Source organism: Microcaecilia unicolor, chromosome 8 (genome assembly GCF_901765095.1).
Source record: "Microcaecilia unicolor chromosome 8, aMicUni1.1, whole genome shotgun sequence".
Taxonomy (NCBI): Eukaryota; Metazoa; Chordata; class Amphibia; order Gymnophiona; family Siphonopidae; genus Microcaecilia; species Microcaecilia unicolor.
Genome location: NC_044038.1, coordinates 155,208,988 through 155,225,366, shown reverse-complemented (window position 1 = coordinate 155,225,366; position 16,379 = coordinate 155,208,988). Strand labels below are relative to the sequence as shown.

The window sequence follows — 16,379 nt, the reverse complement described above, 5'->3', positions numbered from 1 at the left end:
TGCAGAAGGATCTGGCTTGATTCCTGGTTCAGGTTTTCTTCTCTCCTGACTGGCCAAGGCTCACCTTTCCCAGTGGGGAAAGGAGGCCATGAATTTAGTGCCCATGATACAGGGTTCTGGAAAGAGCAGTGGTACGTAGCTCTCAGCTAAAGACTGTCGCTCCAACACCTGTCCTTAAAAGTAAGATGGAAGGGGATACAAAATAAGGGAAAAGTTCTCCAGATGTTTTGAATGAAGTTTCAAGGTGCCAGTAGCCTAGTGCTGATTTCCATTGAGCGGGTATAGTCCAAAGGAGCAAGATGAAACTGCTTAGTTAAAAGTAATTCAGGGTCAAGAAAGATATGTCTTTTAGATGTGTAGGAGGAAGGACGGTCTCTGAAAATGAATGAGAAATAAAGCTAGTAAAATGAAAATCATTCTGGAGCAGTAGAAAATAAGAACATATCCTTCCTTCCTTTGTCCTGTGCATTTCACATTTATTAAATGGTAATATTTGTAACAGGAAAAAAGCTTTTGTAATGTAACAAGACAACCCATAGCATATCCATTAATTGCATATCAAGACTGCATTTTTGCCCCATGTTTTGTAGGTTAATAAACTGGTGGAGTATTACCAGCAGCTGGCTCAGAAAGAGAAGATTGAGCGAGACCGTAAGAAGTTGGCACGACGTCGAAACTATATGCCACTGGCCTTTTCGGTGAGAGTTTATTCCACACACCTGCGGAGCTAGAGTTGGAGAGAGTTGGGGTAGTTTGGTCTCACGGCCATGGAGTCGGTACACCAAACCTTCAACTTTGATTCCCACTCCTATTTTTTTCTACTGCTCAACTCTTGACTCTGACACCCACTCATACTAATATTAGGCTGTAAATTTTTTGTTCTGGATCAAGACAATTTATATTTACTAGTACTTTAGATCAGTGACAAATAAATATATATATATATATGATATATATAAAATGATAAAACTTACAACGTTATAATATATAGTGAATTCTATTTTGAAGCAGGAGTCAGTACATTTTTATCAGGTCTGGAAACAGCTGCTGGGAGCACAGAGCTGCAGCCTGGTTGCTCTTAAAGCAGATGAAGTTCTTGGGCTGGTGATGGTAACAGTAGATGAATTCAGGGTCTGAGCTAGTGTGTGCTTACAGGCTGCTTCCTAATCTGAGAACTTATGGGTTAGGGGATGATAGGGCTTGTGTGTGTGTGTAGTTTCAAATCTTCTCTCATTTCGAGGTGTACAGGATGAGGGGCAGGGCAGCCAAGAGACTGAACCAGGCCCGGGGCAGGGCCGCTTCTGCCCCCCCCCCCAAATCGTTGTCCACTGCCACCCACTCCAATCGCTACCCCTGCTGCTGCCCCCCCCCCCCCCCCAAATCGAAGATTGAAATACCTTGACTGGCAAGGATCCTGAGGCCCCGCCAGCAGAAGTCTTCCTCCAGCGCGGACTGCCTGCCCCTGAAGCTGCTTTTCTCAGGGCATGCTCGGTTTCAAAAACGAGCATGCGCGTCTGAGAAGAAAAGCAGTCAGTCAGCAATGGGCAGAAGAGCAGCACTGGAGGAAGCTCCGGGTCCTCCCCAGCCTCCAAGGGTAGTTCTCTCTCCTGCTCCTGTCGGGACGTGATCACTCGAATCCTGTCAGAAGGAGGAGAGAGAAAGAGACCCTGACGCTGGGCCCCCCCCCCCCCTGCGCCCCCTCTTGGCGGCTCTGAGGGGAACCAGCATCTGCAGGGAGTGGGTGGTGTGAAGGCCACAGGGAAGAGGGGAAGAGAGATAATCAAATGTGAGAGTCAGTGGAAGATGAGAAGAAGGGATGAAGCTAATGAAGCCCCAGTTGCAAAAATATTTACACCACTGCGCCTGATGCATTAAAATGATGGAGCAGGGAGTGAGATAGCAAAGTGAAGTGACCATAGACCTCACACAGTTAAACTTGTATGAGAAACTTGGTGATATTCATTAGATGGTGCTGCGCTGGTGGTGGTGACAGTGCGTGCCTTATCTGTGTTCATACTTTGATAATCGTGGTCTACCAGGTGGCGATGACTTCCTTTGCAAGATACTGCACTGGTTTACCATTGAATGTGTGCGAGATGCTCTGTATTGCTTATTAGCTTCGATAAGGAAGTATAGCATTGTCTACTGATCAAGTGAACAAAATCTGAGTGTTTTTAAAACTCATTGGGTAGAAGTCTACCTTAAAGCAAATCTTAGCTTTATGTCATTAATTCCTATCCCCAGCCATAATGGACCTGATTGTATAACGGGACACCTATGTGAGGAATCCAAAAAGGTACCTATGTACCTTTATAAAGTAGCGTCCCAGAGCCAGGAACTGGCTTTGGGACGCTACTTTATATACTGCTAAAATTTCCTTTTCAGGGTTCAGTATGGTTTACATCCTAAGTGGACTTGACATGGACTGATTAGATTATATAAAAGTAATAAAGGTACATCATGAATTGTCTTGTAGACAGAAAAGGATACAACACTAGTAATGGTTTGTTTTGACCCACAAATGCCAACACACACATTTACACCTACTCTGAGCTTTGTGTATGTGTGCTCTATGCATCTACCTGCATATTTTATACAGTATACACGTGCATCATAGCTCTGCCCAAGTTACACCCTAGGAACTTCTTCATAAAGTGCGCATATAATTATGCACCATCTTGGCAGAACCTGTACATATATTCAGTAAATGGCGCACAAAAAATGGTGCTGAAAATAATCTGCGCAGAGCTCTAATCTATAAACAGCACTCTGAGTTGCGTGACATTTATAGAACTGCGCTTAGAGCCAATTTCTATGCCAAACCTTGGGTGCAAGGATTTACTGCAATTGAAACCTGGTGTAAATATCAGGCCATGTGTATTGTCTTATGCTGACCACAACTTGCCCTGAGAAATTCCTTCTTTCTGTGTGCTGAGGAAGAATGTGCTGGCATTTAGCTGCTTTTAGGGAAGCCAATCTTAAGACAGTGATTAACACTGGTAAACAACTTTTAACCTAAATAAATTGCTTTTGAAAAATTGCCTTCCATGAATTAAACCATTGAAAAGCATTTCTGAGTACTGTAGTTATACCTTGCTAACAAAGGAATTAAATTCTACAGCATAAGCTTGATAAATTCCTCTCCTCCATTCTGTTCTAATTCTCATCCGAGGATAATCTGCTTTTGTTTCTGTGGTTGATTTATTCAGCAACTCCAGAAAGTTTCATCCCATCTTTTCACTTTTCTGGGATTGTCGGTGCTTTTATTACTGGACATACATCCCCAAGAGTGACTATTAGTTATAATGGCATTTTCTGCTTTGTGTTGGCCTCCTGGGGGTGATCACGCCATCTTAGAAGCCAGCAAGTAGATGTTTAATTAGAGAAATAAGAAAGCATTCGCAGGAAACATTTTTACTCTGCATTGTGCAAGCTGTATGGTCTGTGTAACGTATATCCTCTGTCTTCCTGCTGCCGTGTACTGCCCAGCAACACTCTATCCATGTAGCGGTAAGTCCTTTAACAGCCATGCTATGATTCACAGTCTTGTGTCCTTAATGTTCTGGTTGTGCTTCTTCTCTATGAGTAAGCAAAGTGTTTTTACTTTGTATGCCTATAGGGTTAATTGTATAACAAGGCACCTATTTTATTCCTATTTATTATTTCCAACCTAATGGAAAGAATTATACAAAAGAGATTGAGAAATGTCCCATCTGGGGGCAAAATAACTGTCTGAAAATTTGTAGCGCAATGGGGATGAGTATGTGGGGAAACTCAAAGTAAAAAGACACATTGAGCTAAAAAATGGATGAAGTAGGACCGGGGGTGGAAGGAGGGAGCAGAGAAACGAACCCCATAAAAATACGGCCTAGTGCCATACCTCCTCATAAAGTACTTCTCTGTTTTCCTACCGCCCCCAAACCACACATGAAAAACATACGTTCGAAAAAATTCCATGAGCCACACTCTGCAGGCTTTTTCCATTTGTCTTAAAGGCAGTATAGGCTCAATGCCCCCCCACCCCACCCTCGAGTGTACAAATTCATTCGCACAAATTTCTTCATGGACAAGCAGGATCAGTACAGCCAAACGAGTTGGTGAGGTTTTCAGGTTCTCCCTCCCTGTCTCCGTCTCCCTCTCTTCCCCCACCCCACCCCCCGAAAACACTGGAAAAGTTGCCTGCATTTCCTGCAGTGTCCTCTCTCCTTGGGCTGTTCTTAGCTGGGCGAATGGGAATGTGTGCTTGTAGGATCCTGCTGTTTATAGAGAACTCCTGCTGCAGATAAGCAACCATGCTTTCTCCGAGGACAAGCAAGCTGCTTGTTCTTACATGTGGGTCGATGTCTGCGTGGGCCCAGGAATTGGCATTTTGCAAGCAAAATATTTAAAAAGTTTTGCCAGAGTCTTCTGATTTCCTACCCGTCGCGTGAGCACTTCTCAGTTTTTCCTTTCTCCGCATTGAGGTGCGGCAGCGTTCGTTTTCTGCTCCTCTCAGGTCCTGGAAGAGTCTTCTTCGTTTGCGATTTTGTTCGCGTCTGTTTTTTTTGCTTTTTCTTCAAAAGATAAAAAAAAATAAAATAAGGTTCCCGTAGTTTTCTCTTTAGTTTTTTTCCCCTATTTCAAGTTTTCTTTCTTTTTCGTTGTGGCCGGGTTCTCCCCTTTTCTCTTTTTTGCCTTTTTGCTGATTTTAGGCACAATCGCGTCTTTTGATTTCGCCGAATCCGTTTTTCCGTCCATGTCATCGAAGACTCCCAGCGGCTTCAAGCGTTGTATGCGGGGCAACCGGGACTATCTCAGGTACCGATACCCACGCCTGGTGTATTCAGTGCCTTGGGCCCGACCATAGCCCAGCCACTTGTAGTCCGTGTCTTTGTATGAAGAAACGGACCCAAGCGTCTCGAGAGGCCCAACATGAAAAACGTTTTGGGGCTCAGTCCAGTCCTTCGACATTGACATCGGTACCGAGGTCATCAGCGTCGACATCGAAGGGAGCATCGACATTGGGGAGAGAGGTAATGGCTGCTATGAAACCAACTCGTGCTGGGAGCAGTGAGGCGTCGAGTGGGTCTCCACCTGCCTCGAGGCCTCCTGTTATGCAGGCCCCCCGGGACCGGCCTTTGTCGGACCTAGCCCCGAGGAGGTGTGAGGATTTCCCGTCCTCATCGGTACTGAGGAGTCTCGATGACTGGCATCGAGCAAAGGCTAAGAAGCACAGTCATCGTTCTCCTTCGCACGGTACCGGGAGCTCTGGGACGTCGAGAGAGTCAGCACCCAAGACGCGTCGTTGCTGAGAGGATTGCTCACCCTCGATACAGGAGGTGCCGATGCGTCTGTCTCCTAGCAGCCCGATGCCTGCTCCCGAGCCTCCACGGAATCTGACACCGCCTGTCCCACCGACCCCGCAGCATTCTCCGATGGTGGCTCTCGACGAGCACATCCTGGCCTTGTTTCCAGAACTTCTGGAGGGACTGCTACGTCAGTCAGCTTCGGTGTCAGAGGTGCTTGCGCCTTCTGTACCATCTGCTGCAGCGGTGTCTGGCCCTTTACCTGTGGTGAGGTCCACGGCATCGGCGTCTGCTGCCACCCAGGTCGACTCCCCTTCGACATCGGTGGAGGGAGCTTCACCGCAGTCAGACAGGGCATCGCCCTCTCGACATCACCATAGAGGACATCATTCCTTGGCGTCGAGGCAGGTCCAATGTCGAAGCACCTTAATTCAGGTTTTATCCGACACTGAGCGGGAGCGTTCATGGGAGTCAGATGAAGATCCCAGGTACTTCTGTTCTGATGAGTCTTTTGGGATTCCCTCTGATCCTTCCCCTCCACTTGAAAGGAGACTGTCTCCACCAGAGAGTCTGTCCTTTTCCTCTTTTGTCTGGGAAATGGCTATGGCTATTCCCTTCCCTGTGGAGGTTGAGGATGAGCCCAGGACTGAGATGCTCGAGGTCTTGGATTATTCTTCTCCACCTAAAGAGGCTGTGACAGTTCCTGAAGGAAGTCCTTATGCGAAACTGGTCAGCCCCTCTGTCTCGCCCCCGTGGTCCCGAAAAAGCTGAATCCCAGTATCGGATCCAAGGTGAACCTGGGTTGATGAGGTCTCAGTTACCCCACAATTCCATGGTAGTGGACTTCGTCCTCAAGAGAGCCAGGAGTACTAGAGACTATGCTTCAGCGCCCCCAGGCAGAGAAGCTAGAACTCTTGATTCTCACGTATCAGGCCGCTATGCTCGCTGCCAAGATCCAGTCATACCAGCTCTTCGAGAGCGTACACTTGCAGGACTTGGTTGAGACACTCCCTATGGAGCTGGCCGAGCCTTTTCACCAGGTGATCAGGCAGCAGAAGGCGTGTCGCAAGTTCCTGGCCAGGGGTACTTTTGACGTGACATCCAGAATCGCTGCTCAATGAATTGTGATGCGCAGACTCTCTTGTCTGCATGTGTCTGACCTGGATCATTCTGTCCATCAGCGGATGGCGGATGTTCCTTGCCGAGGGGACAATCTCTGTTTGGAGAAAATGTAGAGGATCTAGTTGATCAATTCAAGAAGTATAATGATGCTATGGATTCTCTCTCCCACCGGGCGCCTTCTGCTACTGCCGCCTCATCTAGGAGGTTTTTTGGAGGGAGGAGGAGTGCCCCCTATACCTACTCTAGGCGTAGGTACACTCCTGCTTCTCGGCAGCCTGCCCAGGCTCAACCCCAGCTCGCTCGCTCTTGTCAACAGTGTGCAACTAAGGCCCATTCTGCTCTCCAGCAAAAGCAAGGGACGGGCTTTTGACTGGCTCCAGTTCAGCATAGCCTCAGTAAAAGTGTCCATTCCAGACAACTCACCAGTAGGGGGGAGGTTGATGTTTTTTCACCAAAGGTGGCCTCTCATAACCTCCAACCGGTGGGTTCTTCAAATAGTCTGGTTAGGATACACTCTCAATCTAGAATCCAAACCTCCAAATTGCCCACCGGGAGCTGAACCTTACAGTTCCCAGCACAAGCAGGTACTTGCAGAGGAACTCTCCGCCCTTCTACAGGCCCATGCGGTCGAACCCGTTCCACTAGGGGAAGAAGGGCTGGGATTCTATTCCAGGTACTTCCTTGTGCAAAAGAAAACAGGGGGGGGGGGGGGGGGGGGGGGGGGATGCGTCCCATCCTAAGGGGCATGAACAAATTTCTAGTTTGAGAAAAGTTCAGGATGGTTTCCCTGGGCACCCTTCTTCCCATGATTCAAGAGATCGATTGGCTATGCTCTCTCGACTTAAAAGATGCTTACACACACATCTCGATACTTCCAGCTCACAGGAAGTATCTTCGATTTCGGCTGGGATCTCAGCACTTTCAGTACTGTGTGCTGCCTTTTGGTCTGGCGTCTGCACCCAGAGTATTCACAAAGTGTCTAGCGGTAGTCGCAGCGTCGCTACGCAGACTGGGAGTACATGTGTTCCCTTATCTCGACGATTGGCTGGTGAAGAGCACCTCAAAGGCAGGTGCTCAGCAGTCCATGTGAATGACTGTTCAGGTGCTAGAATTACTGGGGTTTGTAAACAATTACCCCAAGTACCATCTCACTCCTTTGCAAAAGTTGGAATTCATTGGAGCCCTGTTGAACACAAAGACAGATCAAGCTTATCTTCCCGAGACAAGGGCAGACAACCTCCTGTCCATGGTGTCCATAGTTCGCGCGTCTCCAGATCATGGCTCGTTAGATGTTGAGACTTCTGGGGCACATGGCCTCCACAGTTCATGTGACTCCCATGGCATGTCTACACATGAGATCGGCTCAATGGACCCCAGCTTGCCAGTGGTACCAAGCTGCGGGGAGTCTAGAGGATGTAATCCTACTGTCCACCGACTTTTGCAATTCTCTTCAGTGTTGGACGATTCGATCCAATTTGACCTTGGGACGTCCATTCCAAATTCCTCAGCCACAAAAAGTGCTGACGACGGATGCATCCCTCCTGGGGTGGGGAGCTCATGTAGATGGGCTTCACACTCAAGGAGCCCGGTCTTTTCGGGAAAAAGGTCTTCAGATCAATCTCCTGGAATCTGGAATGCTCTAAAGGCTTTCAGAGACTGGCTGTCCAACCAAAGTATATTGATTCAGATAGGCAATCAGGTTGCAATGTACTACACCAACAAGCAGGGGGGCACCGGATCTCGCCCTCTGTGTCAGGAAGCCGTCCAGATGTGGCTTTGGGCTCGCTGTCACGGCATGTTTCTCCAAGCCACTTATCTGGCAAGCGTAAACAACAGTCTGGCTGACAGGTTGAGCAGGATAATGCAACCACACGAGTGGTCACTGAACATGGGTGTAGTCCGCAAGATCTTCCGAATGTGGGGCACCCCCTCGGTGGATCATTTTGCCACTCAGCTCAATCAGAAGGTACTTCAGTTCTGTTCCAGGCTTCAGGCCCACGACATACTAGCGTCAGATGCTTTTCTCCTACATTGGGGGACAGGCCTTCTGTATACGTATCCTCCCATACCTCTGGTGGGGAGGACTTTGCTGAAACTCAAGCAAGACTGCGGAACCATGATCCTGATTGCACCCTTCTGGTTGCGTCAGATTTGGTTCCCTCTTCTTCTGGAGTTGTCCTCCGAAGAACTGTGGAGATTGGCTTGTTTTCCAACCCTCATCACACAGAACGAGGAGTCGCATCTGCATCCCAACCTCCAGTCTCTGGCTCTCACGACTTGGATGTTGAGAGCTTAGAATTTGCCTCCGTGGGTCTTTCAGAGGGTGTCTCCCGAGTCTTGCTTGCTTCCAGGAAAGATTCCACAAAGAGGTCTTACTCTTTTAAATGGAGGAGGTTTGCCATCTGGTGTTACAGCAAGGCCCTAGATCCTGTTTCTTGTCCTACACAGACCCTGCTTGAATACCTTCTGCACTTTTCAGTCTGGTCTCAAGACCAACTCCGTAAGAGTGCACCTTAGTGTGATTAGTGCTTATCTTCACCGTGTAGGAGGTAAACCTATCTCTGGACAGCCTTTAGTTGTTTGCTTCATGAGAGGTTTGCTTTTGTCAAAGCCCCTGGTCAAACCTCCACCGGTGTCATGGGATCTCAATGTCGTTCTCACCCAGCTGATGAAAGCTCCTTTTGAGCCACTGAATTCCTGCCATCTGAAGTACTTGACCTGGAAGGTTGTTTTCTTGGTGGCTGTTACTTCAGCTCGTAGGGTTAGTGAGCTTCAGGCCTTGGTAGTGCATGCACCTTATATCAAATTTCATCATAACAGAGTAGTCCTCCGCACGCACCCTAAGTTCCTGCCGAAGGTGGTGTCTGAGTTCCATCTGAACCAGTCAATTGTCTTGCCAACATTTTTTTTTCCCTGTCCTCGTACCCGCCCTGGCGAAAGCATTGGCCTTTTACGTGGCGCGGACAAAGCCCTTCAGACAGTCCACCCAGTTGTTAGTTTCTTTCGATCCCAGCAGGAGGGGAGTTGCCATTGGAAAATGCACAATCTCCAGTTGGCTAGCAGATTGCATTTCCTTCACTTATGCTCAAGCTGGGCTGACTGTAGAGGGCCATGTCACGGCTCATAATGTTAGAGCCACGACTGCGTCAGTGGCTCACTTGAAGTCAGCCTCCATTGAAGAGATTTGCAAGGCTGCAATGTGGTCATCAGTCCACACATTCACATCTCACTACTGCCTTCAGCAGGACACCCGACATGGCAGTCGGTTTGGGCAGTCAGTGCTGCAAAATCTGTTCGGGGTTTTGGATCCAACTCTACCCCCCAGACCCATTTTTGTTCTGTTCCAGGCTGCACTCTGTTGTTTATGGTTTCAGGTCAATCTATGTTATGTCCTCGCCGTTGCGAGGCCCAATGGACCAATGTTCATTGTTTTGAGTGAGAGAACAGAAAGTGGGAGAGCGACCAAGGATATTAGAGACTGGAGGATGTTCTTAAAATGAAAGTTTATTAAGAGTTTCGAAGACTCGACACAACATCATGTTTTGGCCGTCAGGCCTGCATCAGGAGTCTGCTGTGCAGGGTGGTTCAGAAAAATGACGATAGGTGATTCTTTGAAGATGTCACAACAGTCTCTTACACAAAAGATGACTGGATAATGATGTAATTGATTCTTCAACAGTGATATAATAGTCGTGAAAAAGACTGTTTGGAAGATAATCGCGTGGTCTCGTTGAACCGCTGCACGCGCTGCTAGATAATTATCACCCATCGTCATTTTTCTGAACCACCTTGCACAGCAGACTCCTGATGCAGGCCTGACGGCCGAAACACGACGTTGTGTCGAGTCTTAATAAACTTTCATTTTAAGAACATCCTCCAGTCTCTGATATCCTTGGTCGCTCTCCCACTTTCTGTTCTCTGTTGTCTTTACCGTGGGGCATTTGAGTTCTCCGCTTGCCAGCGGATTTTCTCTCATTGTTTTGAGTGAGCCTGGGTGCTAGGGATACCCCACATGTGAGAACAAGCAGCCTGCTTGTCCTCGGAGAAAGCGAAGATACTTACCTGTAGCAGGTATTCTCCGAGGACAGCAGGCTGATTGTTCTCACAAGCCCGCCCACCTCCCCTTTGGAGTTATTTATTTCTCTATATGCTTTTGGATTTAACTGAGAAGTGCTCATGCGACGGGCGGGGAATCAGTCCACGCATGCGCGCTGCACGCGTGCCAGAAGACTCTGGCAAAACTTTTAAAATATTTTGCTTGCAAAATGCCGATTCCTGGGCTGACGAGGACGTTGACCCACATGAGAACAATCAGCCTGCTGTCCTAGGAAAATACCTGCTACAGGTAAGTATCTTCGCTTTCTTCATGGACAAGCAGGATCACTACAGTGGCACAAGTAGAGAATCCCAAGGTGACGGCTGTACTTATCCTAACTGATCCATCCCTCATTCACAACTCATGCTGCGTATTAGGTGGAGGAGGTAAGTTAAAGCATTAGAAACATACATACGTACATACCCAGTTGTCAGTAGTATGTGATAAAGCGTGATTACTTACGCCACCTCTGTGTGCCTGTGTTCCAGAAATACATGTGTAACTTTGTCTTCTGCAAGTTATGGGTATAATTTTGCACCTAGACTTCTACCATATACATGCCCACCTGCATACATAAATTTGGAGATATGCGCATTAAGATGCATATGTGCAAGTATTCTAAACCTTTACACACATAACTGGTGCAGAAATATAAGTTCCTGCTGTATAGAATTGTCTCCATTTTGCGTATAATCTTTGGTGATTAATTTATACATTTGTAATGCTGGTGGTGTAAACGTACTCCTCCAGTACATTGACACAGGGGTACCATCCTGAATGTTGCTTACTTTAACAGAATGGAATTAGATGGCAAAAAAAATTCCTGTTTCCTGACTTGAGTTCTCTCTCCTGTTGATAGGACAAGTACGGACGTGGAACACGTCTCCAGCGTCAAAGATCTGGAGCTCCCATCAGTGTGTTCGCTGGACTCTCGTGAGTTTTCAAGTTCAGAATTTAATGGGAAGGGAATGTCAAAATGAGAGACTGGAAAACTAGAATGCAGGGATTTTAATTTGTGACTTTGATTCAAATCCAAGGTTTTTATGAACATTCTGCGGTACAAGATACTCAAATTTAAAAAACATAAAAAATAGATACAGTGCAGCATCAAAGTGCTTCAGTTTATAATGATGGGCGGAAAACCTAGTTAGAAAAATTGAGTGCCTGCCAAAACGTTTAGGAGGCAGAGAATAAATATATTTTTGTGTGTCACCTTTTGTCTGTGAAGGATATGGAGAGGGCTGTGGTTGTTTTTTGTTTTTTTGCTTAAGGATTTTGTTTTGTCTAAACTTCTATTTCTCATTTTTATTTTTGTTCTTTTTAGTTTGCTTTCTTGACTGTTTTATGCTTTGGTTAATTTGGTCTTTTACTTGCTTTTCGTTTGACTTTTGTTGTTTAAAAAATGTTGTAGTCTTTTTGTTGTTTTCTCTCCCCTCCCTTTGTCTTCTTTTCTGTATGGGTGGGAAGCAGTACCAGACCACAGCTATAGCAATTTCTGCCAGGCCTGCCACAAATATGATGACTGTTGTAGGCTAAAGCCAGTTTTTCAACACCTGGCTAACATGGCACCCTAGAATTTCTAAATTTGACCTCAGCCACCATGTGCAAATTACAGCCAGCGTACTAAAAGTCCCACACTAACTACATAGTGTGGGTGTTGTAGGGCAGGAGCTGGGCATGTGCCGTCCATGCCCATGCTCTACCTGGAAAGTTAATGCACAGTACTTAGGACATGTCTCACATTTGAACACCCCAGGTTCTGGAATAGTGGGAAGCTATGTAATGGAAGGAGAAATTAGGTCTTACCTGATGATTTTCTCTCGACCCAGAACCCACTACCCCCAACTGTACAGCACTACAGTAGCCTGTATGGGTAAAGGGAACACCTATATGTGGGTACAGTGAGTTTTTGGAGGGCTCACAGTTTCCACCACAAATGTAACAGAGATAGGGACCTTAGTCCCCACCAAGCCATGCTGCACTGCACTGACCACTACATTACTCCAGGGACCTACATGCTGCTCTAATAGGCCGGGCTCTAACATCTGAGGCTGTCATAGAAGCTGGGAAGTCCTATTTTTATTCACATTTTTGGGGGGGTGGGAGGGGGGTCAGTGACCACTGGGGGAGTATTGGGGGGGTCACCCCTGATTCCGTCCTCTGGTAATCTAGGGCACCCTTTTGTGCCTTATATTCATTATAAAAACAGGTCTAGCTCAAAACGTCTTAGTTTTAATCCTGGATGGTTTTGTTCCATTATGGCTGTAAAACATCCTAAGTCTTAGGAACGCCTAAATCCTGCCCTTAACACACCTCTGACATACCCCCTTGTGTTTTGAACGCACTTCAGACAGACTGCATAGAAAACATCTAAAACTTTTTTTTTTTTAATATTGATTTGGACGTTTTTGTAAGAAAAACATCCAAATGCTGCTTTATGCCACTTTTTAGATGTTTTTTTTCTCTTTTGAAAAAGAGCTCCATAGTAACCTATGGAATTTTGTAAGTCTAAGTTCTTTGAAAATGATCCCCAAAGTAACCTATGTAACATAAGTCTATGTGCTTTGAAAATGAGCCTCAATATCTAATGAGGCCACTAAAGGAAAATCCTCACTTGAAATCTCATAATATACACAAAAAGTGTGTAGTGTCGCTCACGTCAGAAGCACTGCTTTCTACAGTGGGCTTCAAGAACCAGTCCACAAAGTTAGGAAAGGGCTCCAGCAGGGAATTGCAAAATAATATAATAGTGAGACTGGGGGGGTTGTCCAAACATTTATGGGTCTTAGGCAAAGTATAGAATACAGGAATTACCAGCTTCTTTACATTCAGAAACTGAAATTATGCCCGAGTTAAAAATATATGCCCTGACTCTCTGTAATATATTGTTGGAGTCGCTCAGTAGGATCTATGTCAAGGGACAATACATTCAACCGATTATAAATTTCTTTTTCGTAATCATCAGTGTCCTGCAATACCACTGTGGCCCCTTTATCAGCACTTCTAATCATAATTGAAGAATCAGATTGTAATGCTTCCAGAGCCTGCCGTTCGGCATACGTGATATTATGAGGTCTGTAGTGCTTACATTTTCCTTCAATCAAACTGAAGGCTGTATATTATAGGTATGGTGTTCACTCATTCTGGGTTGGTGGTGATATTTTCAAGTTTTGAATGAAATTGTGAACCATCTGGTGCATTGGATTTTTCAGAAATTAATACTGACATGTTTCAGTTGCTTCTGTGTTTCTAAAATGCAGGAAAAGGTCCAAATACTAGGAACATTCTAAAGATTGAGAATGAGTGAGACTTGAGAGTTAAAACAAATCTTAAATATGCTTAACATACTTTCAGTCTTTCTGACACTTTTTTTTTAAGGATGATCACTCACATTTCATTTCAGTTTGAAAGAAGGGGAAGACCAGAAAGAAATAAAGATTGAGCCTGCACAGGCAGTGGAAGAAGCAGAACCATTATCTGAAGACTATTACACAAGACCTATAAATCTAACTGAGGGTAATGATGAATTACTTAATTTCTGCTCTTTTAAACAATTGTGTCTGCAAACCTTTTCTGTTTTGTTTTAATCTGGCCTTCCAATGGTTAGTCCATCAGTATCATTGAATTAAACCATAAATAAACAAGAGAGACTAAAAACTACATCTAGCTTAAAAGTGTCTGTTAAAAAAGCAAATGACTAAAAGTGTCAGTCTAAAACAGCTTCCACCAGCTGGGTAAGTCAGTCTCTCCTTTCTTAAAGCTGTTGTTTTAGATTGACACTTTGTCATTTTTCATTTTTTTATTTTAACAGACACTTTTAGCCATATGTCGTCTTTAGTCTCTCTTGCTTATTTATTTATTTATGTGTTAGTTTAATGTTATTGATGTGGAGAATTTTTGGTTAAATTTGAATATGACTTTCTCAGCAATGAGCCTTTTGTGTGTGTTTTGTGTTTGATCTTCCAGTAATTCTGCCCCTGACGCAGACATTTTTCAGGCAAAATACAACCGTGTCGGTCACAGATATTTGAATCCCTGGGATCCTTTGAATAGCAATAGAGTGTTTTGTTTCTGTGCTCCAGCATATAGACAAACTATAATGTGAATTATTTGCATAGATTTCTGCTATTCACGTTCACTGCTTGCTGCTTCCCATTTTGCAAACATATTTTTCTTTTTTAAAATATTTTTTTTGTTTAGTAACCACCCTACAACAGCGTCTACTCCAGCCAGACTTCCAGCCATTCTGTGCATCCCAGCTGTACCCACGCCACAAGCACCTTCTGATCAAACGATCCCTGCGCTGCCGGGTAGGTCACACATGATGGCTTAAAACCGGTTCCTGGAGTAGTGATACTGTACACACGCAAGGAACGACGCAGCAGGGTGTGCTGAATCTGTGAATTTGTCTCACACCCTGGGTGTGTTGAGAGGTCCAAAGCCAAAAGCACTTTTGGAATGAAAATAAATTATTTCTCTCCAGGTAAAACACTGCTGGAGGGAAAATGCTATACTAACAATTTTAAAAAGAAAAGGCGTGGCAGTTTCTCAGGATTGCCACGCCTAGATGTTTTCCTTTTGTAAAGAAAGGAAAACTTAAGAATTAGCCTGTGTTCCTTTTAGTTCTCAAGATGGTAAACTGAAGTGGTGCTCTGTATTAATCAAGCTAAAGGTGTTGGAAAATGTGTTAAATCTTTACTTTGGTTGCTGCACCAGTGTTGACTTAAATGTTATGATATGAAAGGAGGTTTGTAAGTTAGGCAAGATTTTCACCGACATCTTTGTGATAACATTGAGTGATTGTTTATGGGAAGGGTGTGTTAAGTAAACATGGCTACTAAAGAGTGGTTTAAGACTTGTGATTAATAACTTTTGTAATCTGGGATGATAATAGTAAGAATTGTTTAGGCAAAGGCAAAACAAAGAGAAATCAGTATGACAAGCCCAGCCTGTCCATACAAATGGAGTTAGAAAGAAAAGAATTAATACAAAGTGTAATAAAATGAAACAAATAAATGAACACACCATATTAGAATCCCAGCATGGCCAATGTTTCAGTTTCTTGCATGTATCAAGTTGTCATTTTGATACTGGTTATCTAATAGAGCCTCCCCTTAGTATAGCAAGGTGTTGATGAGGACATTACTGAATAATTTGCAGTTTTTTGTGTGTCTTACCACCTTGTTGATGTAAATGACATACGTCTGATTATCTGCCAGAATGGTAACTATAACATTTGGAAATACATACCTAAAAAAAAAAAAAAGTTAATAAAACATTCACCTGCAATGTGAAAAAACTCTGCTCTCTGAGGACAAGCAGGCCATATTCTCACATGTGGGTGACATTGCCCAGTGCGGAGCTTAAGGTACTACAGCTTTCAGAGAATGCGCACTGTTCCCACTTCGCATACGTGAGTGCCTTCCCGCCCACCGCAAGAGCACGGAACCATCAGTCTCTTATCAACTGTGAGGAAAGTACGCAATTGTCCCACGCTCCTCACAGCATCTGGTGCGTGAGCATACTTTTTCAATTTTTGTGCCTTCCCTTCGGGGGTTTCTACCTTGACTTTTTTTTTTTTGTTCTCTTTTCTTTGGGAAGGTTTCTCTTCCTTCCTGAATATGTTTTACTTTATTTTCCCCCACTTATAGATTTCCTTTATTTTTGGCATACTCAGTAGGCCTTCTCAGGCTTGAGCTCCGTTTGGGTATTTCTCCCTTGATTTTTCTGGTACATGCCCCTTTTTTAGTTACCATTGAGCCATTTGATTTAGCCATAGATGTTTCCCTTCCATGTCATCAAAGGTTCCCAGTGACTTTAAGCGCTGTAGCCTGTGCAATAGGACCATCTCTAGCAAAGACACTCCTTATTAGTGT

At 44.9% G+C, this 16,379-nt stretch overlaps 1 protein-coding gene across 1 annotated transcript in view; it reads left to right on the top strand.

Annotated features, from left to right (window-relative positions):
• The window catches only part of DCTN4 (dynactin subunit 4), a 62,625-nt gene that overhangs the window by 32,993 nt on the left and 13,253 nt on the right, over positions 1–16,379 (top strand). The window contains exons 5-8 of the mRNA XM_030211982.1: positions 591–698; positions 11,363–11,436; positions 13,907–14,019; positions 14,704–14,813. Of these exons, the coding sequence (XP_030067842.1) occupies positions 591–698; positions 11,363–11,436; positions 13,907–14,019; positions 14,704–14,813 (405 nt within the window). The remainder of the gene's footprint in view (positions 1–590; positions 699–11,362; positions 11,437–13,906; positions 14,020–14,703; positions 14,814–16,379) is intronic.